Source organism: Rhincodon typus, chromosome 3 (assembly GCF_021869965.1).
Source record: "Rhincodon typus isolate 14 chromosome 3, sRhiTyp1.1, whole genome shotgun sequence".
NCBI classification, from domain to species: Eukaryota; Metazoa; Chordata; class Chondrichthyes; order Orectolobiformes; family Rhincodontidae; genus Rhincodon; species Rhincodon typus.
The window spans coordinates 118,857,445-118,874,425 of record NC_063334.1 but is presented as its reverse complement, the minus strand read 5'-3'; the positions used below and the strand labels follow the sequence as shown (position 1 = coordinate 118,874,425).

General features: G+C 41.5%; 1 protein-coding gene across 1 annotated transcript in view; it reads right to left on the bottom strand.

Annotated features, from left to right (window-relative positions):
• The window catches only part of nek1 (NIMA-related kinase 1), a 144,046-nt gene that overhangs the window by 25,184 nt on the left and 101,881 nt on the right, over positions 1–16,981 (bottom strand). Inside the window, exons 29-33 of the mRNA XM_048594052.1 lie at positions 16,561–16,658; positions 15,882–16,099; positions 14,037–14,188; positions 8,840–9,084; positions 1,951–2,025 (exon numbers count right to left, since the gene is read on the bottom strand). Coding sequence (XP_048450009.1) covers positions 1,951–2,025; positions 8,840–9,084; positions 14,037–14,188; positions 15,882–16,099; positions 16,561–16,658 — 788 coding nt within the window. The remainder of the gene's footprint in view (positions 1–1,950; positions 2,026–8,839; positions 9,085–14,036; positions 14,189–15,881; positions 16,100–16,560; positions 16,659–16,981) is intronic.

Sequence of the window (16,981 nt, the reverse complement as noted above, 5' to 3'; positions counted from 1 at the left end):
TTCAAGTGGCTATTTGTTTCTCATTATTTGTTTCAATGTCTACAGCAAGAAAAAAGCGCTTCCCACTTTTGAAATTTATCTGTCATTTCTTAGATTATCCGCTTAAAATTGATCAGGATCCTTTCCAAAGACAAAAGACAAAACGTTTTTTGTAGGGTCCAAAATCCAAAACACATTCCTTGATCGTTTCTGACACCATCAATCTTAGATCGATTGATCTATGTATCCTTAGTTCAGGAGCTCACTCACTTTTGGAGTATTGCCAGAATAATCCTTCTGTAGCGACCCCTGGAAGTTATGTAGAATTCTGGTCATTATATTTCAACATTCTGAGAGAAATCAGAGAAGGAACAAAGGAAGTGACACTTTGAATTTAGGCTCAGAGCTACAGAGACAGGCTACTTAAACTGGGAATGGTGGCAATTCAGAAAGTAAGGCTCAGGAGCAATCTGACTGGGATATTCAATATTGTAAAGAATATGTTTAACTTGAATAATGTTTGACACGGTCTCATATTTAAATCACAATGTACAAACGCAGAAAAGGGATAGTTCACGGAACGTCTGGGGAAGCAGAGCTAAGGTGATGAGTTAGGTTCTGGATATATAATTAGCTAAAACGCTTATATATGATTTCTGAAACTCATGGCTTTTTTCCTAACATTTAGATCAGTCAGATGGATTGCAATGGTTTCTTTAAACTATAAATTGCTTCGTGTCTAACAGACAGTGTGTAGATACAGTTTCTGTATTTATATCATTGTAAAATTATTAATCAATCATTCTCACTCAGTTCATTTTGGATCCTACAAAAAAAAACCACTACCATGACATATACTTTAATCATTTCACATGTGTTGGAGATTCCAATGCAAAAATAATTAAATCCAGAATTAGATATTGTGTTCGGCTAGTGTGCTTTGTAAGACATCAAGAGTTGGACTAGAGTAGCATGCAGGCCAGAGAATGGCAGGAAGGACATGCTTAAATCCTCTGGGTTTTTCTGCGGCTGGATTTATTCAATTTGATTTCACAGCCTGTCACGGTCGGTGTACTATGGGCTAGTCCAGTGCCATAAACCCTGCCTCACTGTGCTCTTAAATTCTCACTTGATATTCTGTAGCTCCAATGTAATCCCCTCTAGAGCCTTATGCAACACCACAGTTATGTTGGCTTTGGCTGTTATACACGAAACAGAAATATATAACGATGAGTAGAATTGAAGTATTCAGCCAAATTACTTTCAGATGACCTTAAGCAGAGGCCCCATCTTCCTGTTCAGATGGCACTACTGTATTCTAAAAACAGCAGGGTGTTTTCCCCATATCCTAGCCAGCAATTCTCCCAGTACAATTACCATCAAAACAACTAAGTAACTTGTTGTTTCTCCACTGTTTGTGGAATCTCATGACATATAAACTGGCTGTTGCAAATGCTGATATAATGACTGCACTCCAAGAATGTCACCTGAAATAAAAACACCAAATGCTGGAGAAACTCAGCAGGTCTGACACCATCTAAGCAAAGAAAAGCAGGCAGAGTTAACATTTCAAGTCTGATATAACAAAAGAACATGGGAGGAACTAAACAAATTCAATTTCTCTCTATCATTAACCTGTTTCAGACGACTTACGAAATACGATTATAGCAACTATTTATTTTCTACCTCACCTGTTTGGAAGCAGGTCATTATTGTTTCACTTACATCACCCTCTTCCAGACACCACTGCTCAGCCTTCTTAATCTCTGGATTTCTGGGAGTTCCAGTCTTCTAATAAGTTTCTTTCTGATTGTTATGGAGCTGTAGGACAAAAGTAGCTGCTAATTTGCTATTTTGATACACTCATTATGACTGTATCATCTTTATTTCCCTCTTCTGCAGATGTGCTCACCTTTATTGAATAGCTGCTGTCGCCTCTCTGGTCAATAATGTTCTCTCTAGCTAACTTACCTGCTCTATCTTTTTGAAACATGCTATACCATCCCAGCTTCATTTCTTGTCCATCTTCACCTTGCAGCCATGTCTCTGTAATGTCAATAACGCTTATTATTTTCACCAGCTACTAATTCTAAGAGGTTTATCCTGAACATGTTAGTAGGAATTTTCTATTTCACTTTTCAGTACTTTTCTACTTAAGAATAAAACAATGGGAGTAGACCAATTAGCCCCTTGACTACGTTCTGCTATTAAATTCCAAGTTAATCCTTTTAGGTTGAGTCCTTCTCCACAGTGAATAAAGGTTGTCTTTACTGACCAGCCTTTTTTTTTGGCAAAGTATCACTGCTTTTACTGTTAAACCTTTTGGAAAAAGTCTCATGATTATATTTTACACCAATAGGCTATCTCCCTGTACTTGTCATGTACTTCTTGTTCAGCTTCCAGCTAATTCTTCACCTACAGCCAAACTGCACTGGTTTAGGAATACAGATGGCAGATTTGGTTTCAAATCAGTAAGTATTTCTTAAAAGAACGAGTGAGGAACTGGTGACAGTAATCACGGATGATATCAGAGTAATCTGCACCCTCAGGTTTGAAAATACCCATTGTAATTTTCTTATTATTTGATAGAACCTCAAACACTCACATAAGACATGACAACTAATTCAGCCTTTTTTTCTTTATTTCTCTCCCTTCTGAAGGCACTGGCTTGTACTGGCCTGGCAGCCTTTGGTTAACCTATTCAACTGACCACACTGAGTGTTCGAAAGAAAGGAGACAGCCAAGTCCTGACCTCAACCAGTATTCCTTCTCCAGCATTCAGAGAATATAGGAGTCACATGTAGGAACTCTGGTTCATATGGTTTTGTTTCCCACAATCTAGCCCAGGGACACCGAAGTTAAATGTAGCAGCTTGAGTTAGTTGACCTCAGCTATGTCTAAACCTCTGTGGATACAGGTCTTCTTGGTTGGTATGGCTCTGTACCAAACTGCAGTAAAACTACTCATCAAGTTGTCAGAATATAATATTTAAGTCAGATCACTCCACACTATTTCAGGGACCTTCTCACAACTGACTAGGCTGCCAACTAAAGAAGAGTCTTGAGGATTGCAGACTTCACATTTGGCGAAGCACTGGGGGCTGCTGGTGCAGAATTGGTGGGTAGACAGCTACATAGAATCATAGAATCCTTACAGTGTGGAAGCAGGCCATTCAGCCCAGCAAGTCCATACCAACTCTTCAAAGAGAATTCCACCCAGACTCAACCCCCCTATCCTATCCCTGTAACCCTGCATTTCCCATGGTTAACCCACCTAGCCTGTCCATGTTTGAATCATAGAATCATAGAAACCCTACAGAGTGGAAACAGGCCATTCGGCCCAACAAGTCCACACCGCCCCTCTGAACAGCATTCCACCCAGACCCATTCCCCCACCCCTTCCATTTCCCTTGTCTAACCCACCTAACCTAAACATCCCTTTGGACCGTGGGAGGAAACTGGAGTATGCAGAAGAAGCCCACGCAAGCATGGGGAGAATGTGCAAATGCCACACAGACAGACAGTCACCCAAGACTGAAATCAAACCCAGTTCCCTGGCACTGAGAGGCACAGTGCTAACCAGAGCCACCATGCTGCCCCTACATAGTTTACTTAATTAAATGCCAGCAGTTGCAATGACCAAACTTGTCATTCCCAAATTCTTCACTCCAGCATAGAACACCAATTTCTCTGGATTTTGGTAAGCAACATCTTCGGTCCCAAAACAGGCAGAGCATGCATTCTCATTAGTCAAACAGAAACTTCATGTTGTGGATTTGCCAGTGACTTGAGACGTCACACAACCAGTTGACCAAAATAAATATCTTATAACCATTTCTCCTCCACAGTCTTACCACAATTGCTTCCGAGTCTTCAATAATTGCTTGCTGAGTTTCAGTCCTCTTTTCCAATAGCTGCACCACTACCTCAGCAACTACATTCTTTCATTCACCACATAAGAACAGGAGTAAGACATTCAGTTGCATCATCTGTACCTCAAATCCATTCGCCAGCTTGTGTTCAATATCCCTTTATACCCTTAATGCACACCACGTCATTCATCTCAACTATAAAAATATCAACCAAGCCAAAATTCACAATTTTTTTTAAGTGAAAAATTGCTTTCTGATTTCATTCATAAACCATCTAGATCTAATGCTAACATTGTGGCTCCTTGTTCCGTTTATCCCCACTAAATGGCTTCTCTTCATCTTTTCTTTATCCTTTCATGGGGATGCGAGTATTGCTCACAGGTCCAATATTTGTTGCCCTGAACAATGTGGTCTGGAGACATTTCCTTGATCCAATACATTCCACATGACGTAGATATAGCCACAGTGCTGTGAGGAAGGGAGTTCCATTTTTATTTGTCAAATAGCAATGAAGGGCAAATTCCTTCATTGTTTAAAATATCTCAATTTATTGCCTTTGAAACACAATCCAAACTGACGCAAGAATGGACTCTCAGCTTAACCCTTCAAGTACCAGTGTCATCCCCATGAACCTGCAATGCAATCCCTAGCTCTCCACAAGGGCATTTCATTCTTCCTAAGTAAAAAGCAATAGAATTGTGGATGCTGTAAATCACAGGCAAAAATAGAAATTGCTGGAAAAGCTCAGCAGGTCTGGCAGCATCTGTGGTGAGAAATCAACAGTTAACATTTCGGTTCAAGTGACCCTTCCTCAGAACACTGGACCTGAAACGTTAACTCTCTTTTTCTCTCCCACAGATGATGCCAGACCTGCTGAGCTTTTTCAGCAATTTCTGTTCTTGTCCCGTCCTTCCTGAGGTCGGTGCTTAAAAGTGAACATCGTACTCCAAATGGGGTCTGACCAAGGCTGTACATAACTGAACGACCGATTCCTCATCCTTCACTTCAAGCTCCTTCAAATAAGATCCAAGATCCTCCATGTTTCAGATAATTCAATTTACTCCACATGATATCAAGAAACAGTTGCAGGTACTAGATACTACAAAGGCTATGAGCCCTGATAACATTCCTGCAATAGTACTGAAAACTCATGCTCCAGAACTTGCTGCTCCCCTAGCCACACTGTTCTAATACAAACTCACCACTGGCATCTACCTGACAATGTAGAAAATTGCCCAAAGGGACAGGAGTAGGCCATTCAATCCCTTGGGCCTGTTGCACCATTTAGTGAGACTATGGCTGATATGTGGCTTAACTCCAACTACCTGCCTTTAGCTGGTATCCCCAAACACCTTTGCTTAGCGAAAATTTATCTATCTCAGATTTATAATTAATTTGTGGAAGACCGTTCCAAACCTCTACCAGTCTTTGTGTGTAGAAGTGCTTCCTAACATCTCTACTGAATGTTTGGCCCTAATTCTCAAACTATGCTCCCTAGTTCTAGAATCCCTAACCAGTGGAACTTTTTTCTTTTTAATCTGCCTTGTCTTTTCCTGTTAATATCTTGAAGAGATCTATCACAGCACCCCTTAACTCTTTAAATTCTAGAGAAATGGGGCCTAATTTGTATAACCTCTCCTCATAACTGGACTTCGGAGGTTAAGTTATCATTTTTGTAAACTTAAATTGTATTCCCTCCAATACATCCTTCCTAAAAAGTGTGGTGTCCAGATCTGATCAGAGTACTCCAAGTGGAGTCTAAAACTAGGGTTTTATACAGCTGCAGTATTACCTCTGCACCCAGATACTCCAGTCCTCTACATATAAAGCCCAGCATGATATTCATTTCTTGAGTATTTTCTGCACCTATTTGTGGCATTTTAAGAATCTATGCTTCTGAACCCCAAAGTCTCTTTGGACATTCACTCGATTTAATTTCATACTATTCAAGGAGTACGCTGATCCATCGTCTGCCTATCCAAAATGGATAACCTCACACTTGCTTATACTGAAATCCACAGTTTAGCCCATTCACTTAGTCTATCAATATTCATTTGTAACGTTATGCTATAATTTACACCGTCTATAATGCCACCTTTGTATCATCAGTAAATTTGGATAGATGATTTTCTATGCCAATATCCAAGTCAATCATAAATAATGTGATTAATTGAGGTCCTAACACAGGTCCTGTGGGACACCACTGATCACGTCCTGCCCATTTGAGGACCTACCCATTACTCCAGCTTTGTCTCCTGCCACTCAAACAATTTCCCAGCCATGTCCAGGTAGGTCCTGTATACAAAAAGCAGGATAAATCCAACCCAACCAATTACTGCCCCAATCTACTCTGGATCATCAATAAAGTGATGTATGGTGTTATCAACACTACTGTCAAGCAACACCTACTCACTGATGCCCAGTCTGCGTTCCACCAGGGCCACTCAGCTCCTGACCTCATTACAGCCTTGGTTCAAACAGGGACAAAAGAGCTGAATTCCAGAGGTGAGGTGAGATGAGATGAGAGTAACTGCTCTTGGCATCAAGGAACCAATGGGAATCGGCGGAGGGGCAACTCTCTGCTGGTTGGAGTCATTGCTGGCACATAGGAAGATCGTTGTGGTTGTTGGAGGTCAGTCATCTGGGCTCTAGTTGCTCAGGGTAGGTCCTAAGCCCAACCATCTTCAGCTGCATCATCAGACCTTCCCTCCATCATAAGGTCAGAAGTGGGCATGTTTGCCAATGATTGCACAATGTTCAGCAGCATTCATAACTCAAATACTGAAGTACTCCAGGTTCAAATGCAACAGGGCTTGACAATATCCATACTTGGACTGAAACATTCATACCACACAAGTGCCAGGCAATGACCATCTCCATTAAGAGACAACTTAACCGCCTCCCTTTGACAGTCAATGGTGTTACCATCAGTGAATCCTCCATTGTCAACATCCTGGGAGTTACCATTGACTAGAGACTGAACTGGACACACCAAATAAATACAATGGCTACATCAGCAAGTCAGAGGCTAGGAATCTTGCAACAGGTAACTCACCTCCTGTCTCCCCTAAGTCCAAGCATCACCTACAAGACACAAGTCAGGGTTGTGATGAAAAATGTCCCACTTGTCTGGAGGAGCGCAGCAATGATACTAAGAAGCTTGACACCACCCAGGACACAGCGACCTGCTTGACTGGCACAACATCCACAAACATTCATTCATCCACTCCACCAGCACAGCAGTGTGTACTGTAGAAATTTGCCATAGAAATTCAGGCAGCATCTTCTAAACCCACAACCAATTCTAATTAGAAAGATTAGAGCAGCAGATACATGGGAACACCACCATCTGCAAGTTCCCCTCCAAGCCACTCACCATCTTGACTTGGAAATACATCAACCAGTCCTTCACTATAACTGGGTCAAAATCCTGGAATTCCCTGCCTAAACAGCATTATCAGTCTACTTACAGTGCATGGACTGCAGCAATTCAGGAAGGCAGCTCACCACTACCTTCTCAAGGACAACTAGGGATGGACAATAAATGCTGGGCAGCCAGCTACATGCCACGAGTGAATAAAAATAAACTTCTTTCTACAAAGCATCAGGTATTGGCATATACTCCCTTAATGCCACCTTTTGAACAATTGCATGGTGATGCCAATGTTTCCACTCCTTATCTCAGGAGTACAGTTCCAATAATTATTTCAATGAATCTATGAAAATAAATCTTACTCTGGTACAAGTCCATTTAACTGTATGACACCTGGTATTCAGAAGCTGATTGTGGTAGATTATTCCGTGGTTTCAAAATGTTGAACGTTTCATGAGAAAAAATCTCAGCAGTGTGGACAATTCATGGATAAAAATGCAGTATTACAGGGGATGTTTTAATATTCTGGGGACCTGGGTTTGAATTCCACAACAGGAGATGGTGGGATTTTAATTCCAGACTCGTGAATTCGAAATCAAATGATGTCCACGAAACCATTCAATTGCTGTGAAAAGCCACTAGGTTCATTAATGACCTTTAGGCAAGGAAACAGCCATCTTGACCTGGTCTGGCCTCCATGCGACTCCAGACCCAAAGCAAAGCAAATGACTCTTAACTTCCCTCTGATATGCTGTGAAAACCATTACTTTTATCATCTTCTAGAGTGCATAAAAAAAATGAAACAAGTGGACCACCTAGTACTGACTAAGACAATGGAATGGTAACAGCAAACACAGTTTTGTTGACCTTGCAAAGTACTCTTTAATAATATCTGCAGGCAGTTGTCAAAATTGGGACAGCTATCTCACAGACTAGGCAAGCAACAGCCTGACACAGTCATACCTTACTCGCGATGCAGATACCACCACCACTATCCCTGGCTATACTTGGTGTCAATGGTAGAACGGGCCCAGCAGAATTGGCGGAACAGTAGTATATAGTTGGGAAGGACTTGCACTGTGGAGTTCTAAACATTGACTCTGAACCCTACGAATTCTTATGTCAAACATGGGCAAGAATTAACCCTGGTTGAAAATGTTTATAGTAAAAAATCTCCAAGTTACAATATTAATCTTCAAACTCAGCATCTTCAAACTGCCATATCTAACAACTTTTCTATAGTAACAGGTGAAATATCCACGCGCGCATGGTGAAAATTACAGAAAGTGATGTGGTGCAAATTCTCGAGCATGACATGTCAAATCCTCAAATCTCAAGGAACAATTTTCCACACAACAAACAAGTGTAGTAATGAAGACAAACAAAAAGTCCCAGAGATAATGGAAATGGGCCCGAATGATAAATCATTTGATATGACAAATCACTTGTCCTAATTAAAATTGATAACCACCATCTTGTCAATCTTTTCTATAATATAGTAAAATCACAGAATCCAGCAAAATAAATCATCAGCAATAGCCTTTGGATTCTATCTAAAACAGCACTCTCAATCTCTATATTATACTGTAATCTACTAAGAAAACAGCAAAAACAACCTGAATGCCACTCTTCATGAATTGCACTTTGGTCACTGCTGCTTGCTGGATTTTCATCATCTTCCCCCTCTGCTCCATTCACTGACGATTCTGCATTATAAACACTTTCTTCAGGAGGGCTTGAATTGGAAGCTACCTCCTCCTCCTCTTCTTCACTGAACTCTTCACTGGGCTGCTCCTGCAACAAACGCTCCATCGATTCCCGAAGCTCCTGTAGGTCATCTGCATCACCTTCTCCAAACATACTGCAACACACAAATCATTAAATGACCGCTTTACTTTTTGATCACAGTTAACTTTGATTCTCTACCATTTCCAGTCTTTGTCCTCAGCCTCTTACACTGTCTCAGTGAAGGCCAATGCAAGATTGAGGAACAGCATGTCCTCTTTTAATTAGACAGTTTACAACCTGATAACCTCAAAAGGGAGTACAATGACTGGAGAATTTCATGAACAAGTGGTGAGCAATAAGTCTACTTGTAACTTTTACACCTCCTCTAAACCCATTTTTTGTTACTGCACCTTTGCCTTCCATTATCATCCTGTCTAGAATTAAATCACCCCTTTCTTCTACCCTATAAGAGACCTTTCCTTTTACACAGAGGGTGGTGGGTGCCTGGAACTCGCTGCCGGGGGAGGTATTTGAAGCAGATACGATACTGACTTTTAAAGGGCATCTTGACAAATATATGAATAGGATGGGAATAGAGGGATATGGTCCCCAGAAGGGTAGGGGGTGTTAGTTGTGACGGGCAGCATGTCGGTGCAGGCTTGGAGGGCCGAAGGGCCCGATCCTGTGCTGCAATTTTCTTTGTTCTTTTGTTCTTTGACTACACCAAGCAGTAATTCAAAAACATCTAGAAACCCACAATATAAGGAGGAGTCAGCAAGGATTGCAAAAAGGGAAAAACATGCTTGACCAATCTTTACGAATTCTCTAAAAATTAACAGAGCAGATAATGGTCATGTCGTAGATGGAACACATTTGATTTTCAAAAGCCCTTTGATTATTTAATGCATAGTATACTCATGACTAAGGTTCGAGCATATGAAGTCATGGGACAGACGGCAGAATGAATCACTAGCTAGTTAGAAAATGGATCATTGAGGTTAAAGGGAATGGATTGGATCAGCACAAGGTGAAATCACAGGGCTGATTTTTTCATATTCATTCATGGGATGAGAACGTTGTCAGTTGGACCAACATTTATTACGCATCCCCAATCGCCCTGTTTTAAAGTGGAGGTGAGTTCTCTTCTTGAACTGCTACAAGCCACATATTGTAGGTACATGCACAGTTCTGAAAGGGAGATAGTTCCATGATTTTGACCAGTGATAGTGAGGGAATAGCAATGTAGTTCCAAGTCAGGATAGATACGCAGCACGGAGGGAAGCTTGCAGCTGTTACCCTTAGCATTCCAGGTGGTAGAGATTGTGGGTTTGGAAGGTACTCTTAAAAGGAGCCTAAGAGAGTTGTTGGAGTTCACCTTGGACAATGGTGGAGAGAATGAATGTAGAAGTTGTCATGTGGTGCCAATCAAGTGGGCCGCATTGTCCTCGGATGGTGTTGATTATGACTACTGTAGTTCATAATTTATGTTAAACAATTTGCAGGTGATAACAAACTAGAGGATGAATATAACACAGGAGGAAGAAATGAAGAAAACACAACTGTATTTAAAAACTGCAAAATAGTCCAGAGTATTACAAAATTGTTCAAGTGTAGGAGGCCATTTAGGTCATAGTGTTTGTACCAACTCTCCAAATGAATGTCACATCTAGTGCTATTCTGGTCTTTTCCCATCACCCTGCACATAGTTATACATAAAATAACTACCTAATTCCAAATTGAATCTAAGCAACATACTTGGAGTCTATATGGAAAAAAAGAATAAAAAAAAAGGACTAAGGTAGATATTCACAAATTATGGAAAGATTAATAAAGTCATAAAAGAAAGCATACCAAGTGATGGGATCCAATTTTAGAGGGAAAGAATTGAAAAGCAGATGGGTTATATGGAATCTTGGTCAGATGACACTTTGGACGTGTGTGATCCTGAATTTCATATTTTTGAAAAGGATACAGAAGCATTGCAGAAAATGCAAAGGTAATTCACAACAATGATAGCAGAGCGGAGGGACAGTATTGAGAGCAGGAAAAGCGGACAGGCTGGAACGCACTTCTTACAAAAGAGAAGTCTGACCTGACTGCGGTCTTAAGACTTTTGAAAGGAATTGATCTCGTAGATGTAACGGGAATGCTTCCAATTATGGGAAGGGGCTAAACGAGGTCATAAATGTGAGGTAGTTGCTAACAAATAAAATAGAGAATGAAGGAGAATTTTTTTTAAAACTCTGATCCAAATACAAATCATGCTACATAGGCAAGCAAAATAAACGGGGAAATTAGATAAGCACATGAGGGGGAAATGGAAAAGGAGTTTATGCTGACAGAAGGAGATGAAGCGAGACGGGTGGGTGCTCAGGTGCAGCATAAGCATAAACCATTCGGGCCAAACAAGTCTACAGCACAGAAACAAATCAACATTACTTGGATGTCACACGCCAACAGCTGCTGCAAATGCCAGCACATGGCAGCATCATACAGAGGGAGTACAGTAGGTAGAAATCATAATAGATCTAGTCCATCTAGCCCCTTTGCATGGCTTTGGGTACATTTGAAATGATTAAACAATTGTCACATATACCGAGAAACAGTGAAGAGTGTTGTTTTGCATATTATACAGGTAGATCGTACCATACAAAGTGCATCAGGGTAGCAGAGCAGAGTGCAGAATACAGTGTTACATCTGCATAGAAGGTGAGGAGAGAGAGAGATCAGAATTTGAGAGGTCTCAACATTTGAGAGATCTGTTCAAAAGTCTGATAACAGCGAGGCAGAACATGTTCTTGAACCTGTTTGTACGTGTATACAAACTTTTATATCTTCTGCCTGAGTGAAGAAGGTGGATGAGAGTATAACCAGGGTGTTAGGGATCTTTGATTATGTTGGTTGCTTTCCTGAGGCAGCCGGAAGTATGCATGGAGTCAATGGATGGTAGGCTGGTTTGCGTGATGGACTGGGCTGTGTTCATGATTCTCTGTAGTTCTTGCAATCTTGGGAACAGCAGTTGCCATACCGTGCTGCGATGCATTCAGATACGATGTTTTCTATGGTGCATCTATAAAAATTGCTAAGAATCCTTGTGGACACGCTGAATTTCCTTGGCCTCCTGGAGGAAGTAGAGACGTTGTTGTGCTTTCTTGACCGTCACATTGATGTGGGTGGACCAAAACAGATTGTTGGTGATCATCACCCCCAGCAACTTGACACTCTGGACCGTCTCCATCTCAGCACCACTGATGCAGACGGGCACGACCACCGCCCCCACCACTCTGTTTCCTGAAATCAATGGCCAGCTGCTTCATTTTGCTGACGTTGATGAGCAATTGAGTCTTTAGCAGCATGGTGTAAAAACAGCAATCTTCTTCCTGTATTCTGTCATGTCATTGCCAAATGAATCTCAAACAATGGTGGTGTCAGCAAACTTGGGGCGGAATTTGGCCATACAGTCAAGAGTGTATAGGGGTTGAGTACGCAGCCTTATGAGGCAACAGTGTTGAGGATTATGGCAGAGAAGGTGTTGTCACCTGTTACCACTGATGGCGGTCTATGGTGAGGAAGTCAAGGATCCAGTCACAGAGGCGGGAGCCAAGACTTTGGTCTCAGAGTTAAGACAGGAGTTTGTTTGGAATTATGGTGTTGAAGGTAGAACTGTAGTTAATAAGTATGAGCCTGACGTAAGTGTGCTTCTGCGACTCTAAGTATTGTTGTTATCCAGATGTACTAGGGATGAGCGTAGGTCCAGGGAGGTGTCGTCTGCTGCGGACCTTTTGCACCAGTAGGCAAATTGCAAAGTATCAATGCAATTTGGTAGGCTGGAGTTGATATGAGCCATGACTGATTTCTCAAAGCACTTCATAATTATGGAGGTCAGAGCCACCAGATGGTAGTGCATTGAGGCACGCTGCATAATTTTTCTTTGGCACCAGGATGATGGTGTTCTTAAAGCAGGTCGGGACTTCAAATCGTCGTAAGGAAAGTTTAAGGATGTCGGTGAATACTCCCACCAGCTGGACTGCACAGGATCTGAGTGCATGGCAGGGGACTCAGTCTGCGTCAGTGGCTTTCCACGGGTTCGCTCTTAAGGCAGCCAATCTGATGTCTGTGATGGTAACCGTGAGTACAGGTGGATCCGATGCTGTTGGGATAGGTGGCATCGTTTCACTGACCTTCTGTTCACAGCGTGTGTAGAAAGCATTGAGCTCATCGGGTAGGCATGTGCTGTTGCCCACGATTCTGTTCAACTTCGCTTTGTAACCCATTATGTCATGTAAGCCTTGGCACATACATCAGGTCCATGTGTGATTGGTCTGGGGTCTCAAGCTTAGTTTGGTATTACCTCTTGGCATCTCTGATGGCCTTACAAAGGTCGCACCTGGATTTCCTGCATAGATCAGGGTTGCCCAAACTTGTATAACTCAGACCTGGACTTCAGTAGGGAGTGGATCTCTTGGTTCATTCATGGTTTCCGATTGGGGAACATTCAAATTAACTTCTTCAGCATGCAGTCTTCTACACACTTACTAGTGAAGTCTGTCACGGTGGTGGCACACACATTTAAGTTGGCTGCTTGAATTCTTGAATATGGGCCAGTCCACCAATTCTAAGCAGTTCTATAGAAGCCCTTTCGTTGCCTCAAACCAACACTGCACTGCTTTCTGTACTGGGTCCTCACGCTTCAATTTCTGCTCGCAAGTTGGGAGAAGGAACACAGGGTCGAGCTCCGATTTTCCAAAATGTTGGCGTGGGAGCGGTAGGCATCTTTGATGGTTGTATAACAACAGGGTCAGATGTTTTGGACAGATGGTGGAACAGGAGACGTGTTGATGGTATTTTAGTATCCAAGGCTTCTCAAAAACTAAGGGAGTTATTGGCACAGTTGAGAATGAACACAGGATCCAACAGCTGCATTCATTGTTATATTATAACACGCTCACAAACATTTTTTGTTTGGCTTATTTTAAACATTAAAACCGTGGGATCTTCCCTCAAAAACTCAAAAATATTATGTTCAGTAAAGAAATTGTCTAGACAACGCACTGAAAACAACAATTGAAATAATTGCAAACGTACGTATCTGAGTCAGAGTGGTACTCATCCTTGTTGGGCTCATCTTCTACTTCATCTAGTTCAAGATTATCCTCAGGAGCATCAGATGCATTAAGATCATCAACATACGTCTTTAACATTTTGTTGAGGTCAGGGAGAGAACAGGTCCTTAGCATCTGCAGACAGAAAAACTACATTCAAAACTAAGGAAAAACAGTGGCTTTGGAGGCAGTCCAGAGAAGATTCACTAAGCTGGTACCAAGTATGGAGGGTCTGTTTTATGAGGAGAGGTTGAGTACATTGGAAAATTGAAGAATGAAATGAAAGGCAACTTTATTAAAACATACAAAATTCTTAGCGGACTTGACCAGGGTAGATGCAGAAAGGCTGTTTCCCCTTGTGGGACAGTTTGGGCCAGAGGGCATAATCTCGGAATAAGAGATCACCCATTTAAGACTGAGATGTAGAGGAATTTCTTCTCTCAGAGGGTAATGAATCTGTAGAATGCGTTGCAGCACAGAGGTGTCGAGGCTGGGTCATGAAGTATATTCAAGGCTAAGATAGACAGATTTTTAATCAGTAAGAGAATCAAGTGGTATAAGGAAAAGACAGGAAATTGGAGTTGAAGATTATCAGATCATCCATGATCTCAAATGAATAGCACAGCAGACTTGATGGGCTGAATACCTACTTCTGCTCCTATATCTTATGGTCCATGTGGTGCATCACATCTCAGAAAGGGAGAAAGATATTCACACAGAGCTGTAAGACAAAGAGAGGCTAAGAGGGTGGAAAAAGGCTACAGGGATTCAGTACTGGCAGTTTTCAGTGGGTTTCCCTTCAGAATGTCAGTGCTTAACCACTGGATAACAGTGTGGATACTCACTGTCAGGTGCAAAAGCAACTGAAATTGCTAAATGGTCCCTGGCTTGTGAAGTAATTTGTTACCTACTCTGAAAAGGCAATACCAAAACTCGAGAGCAAACTCACTGATCAGCCAACTATTAAATCTTTGTTACTTGCTTTCTCCCCTTTCCAATTTGGTGTCATTTGTCAATTCAGACCTTTGTTTCTGACCCCCAGCCATGAAAACAGTGCCAGTCACGGTCTGTCACTGATCTCTGCAGAAGGGTCTAGGCCTGAAACGTCAGCCTTCCTGCTCCTCCGATGCTGCTTGGCCTGCTGTGTTCATCCAGCTCTACACCTTATCTCAGATGCTCCAGCATCTGCAGTTCCTGCTATCTCTGAACCCTATGCTTTCCTTGTTTAGTCAGTCTTCAACCCACCTCATGTACCTGACTCATATCTTATTGCTTCTCATTGTGCATCTATTGCTTCTGTGAGACAATACCAAAAACTGTGCAGAAATTTAAATATGTCACATTCATAAGAATTTCCCTCATCAACAAGGTTAATAACTCCTCTCAAAAAACTATGTTGTCTTCTTCCAACCAAACTGCATTCTTTCTTTTAAAATGTAATTAAGAAAGCAAGATAATAGCCTAATGGTAATTTATTCGGACTAATAATCCAGTGGGCCAAGCTAGTTCTCTCAAGGCACAGGTTCACAGGAAGAATTTGAATCAAGTTAACATAAAACCTGGGAAGTCACAGGAAACAATCATTGATTGTTATAAGACCATACCTGGCTCACTAATGTCCTCCACGTCTGCTATTCTGACCTGATCTGGCTGACATGTTGCTTCAAAGTTGCAGCCACAAGCCTGCCTCTGAACTGCCCTCTGAAATCGTCTAGTAAGGCACTCAGTTCAAAGGTAATTTGCGATGGGCAACGAAAGCCGACTTTTAGCAGTATTTCTGAGTCTACTGATTCCCTGAAGGACATGAATAGTATCAAGTGTTTCATACCTTTGGGTTGTTTGCATCAAACAATCCAGTTGACAGCCCAATTAAGAGAGATTGTTTGTCTTTGAAATTTGCTGGTGATAATGACCAGAACAATGGCCTGGGGCCTGGTGACTCTTCCTGTGAGGATTCCCTTGACAACACAGCTGCAGTTCTGTCCTGTGGACATGGCATCTTTTGAAAAAGCGGTTCGCTTTCTGGGATTTCGCTCCTGCAACATTCTATTTGATAAAGAAGTTGGTTTAAGTACAATTTGCTGCGGATTGAAATATACAATTAAAAAAAAATCAACCATTCAGACATGGAAACTGTGCATGTTGCTTAAGGTTTTGGCCACTTGCTTATCTTCTCATTCCCAATCTCAAACTAGTCATGACAGAATCTGATCCTGAATTAAAGCATTTTCATACAAGATAATGAGCCGGTTTGACAAAGCGCTGCATAAATAACACAACAGAACCCAAAAATGAAAAGACTACTCAGGTTATTTAGTCACATTAGAACAAAGCAAATTTACTTCCAATCCAATTTCTCCTCATTGCTCAAACTACAATTTACAACTCTGGAGATGAAGGCAGAAAATCATCTACATTAGGTAACATGTTTAAAATGGGAGTTTTTCCATTTTTAGGACAGAAAGGAAATTGATCAAGTTTAAAACAACAAAATACTTGGCACTGACCAGCATTCACTTTGCTGCCTGGCATTTCACTGTATTTGTCTGTTTTGAGCACATCCTCCTCTGGCTTTTCTGCCTGAGTAACAGCACCATCTAGTGATCTGGGTAAACACAACAAAACACAGTATGCAAAATGTGCTTACATACAAAATCAACAAGCATACAAGACAAAACTGAGAAGCAATGTCTTGACTTGCAAAATCACTACTGACTCACAATTAAGTTCTATTCCCTGCTTACTAAGTTGTTTTGAAACATGCAGCAGCACAAGTTAATTTTTGTATGCATCGAAACAGTTGCAGAAACATATTTCCTCAGTAAACATGAGAGACAACAAGGTGCAGAGCTGGATGAACGCAGCAGGCCAAGCAGCATCATAGGAGCAGAAAGGCTGACGTTTCGGGCCTAGACCCTTCATCAGAAA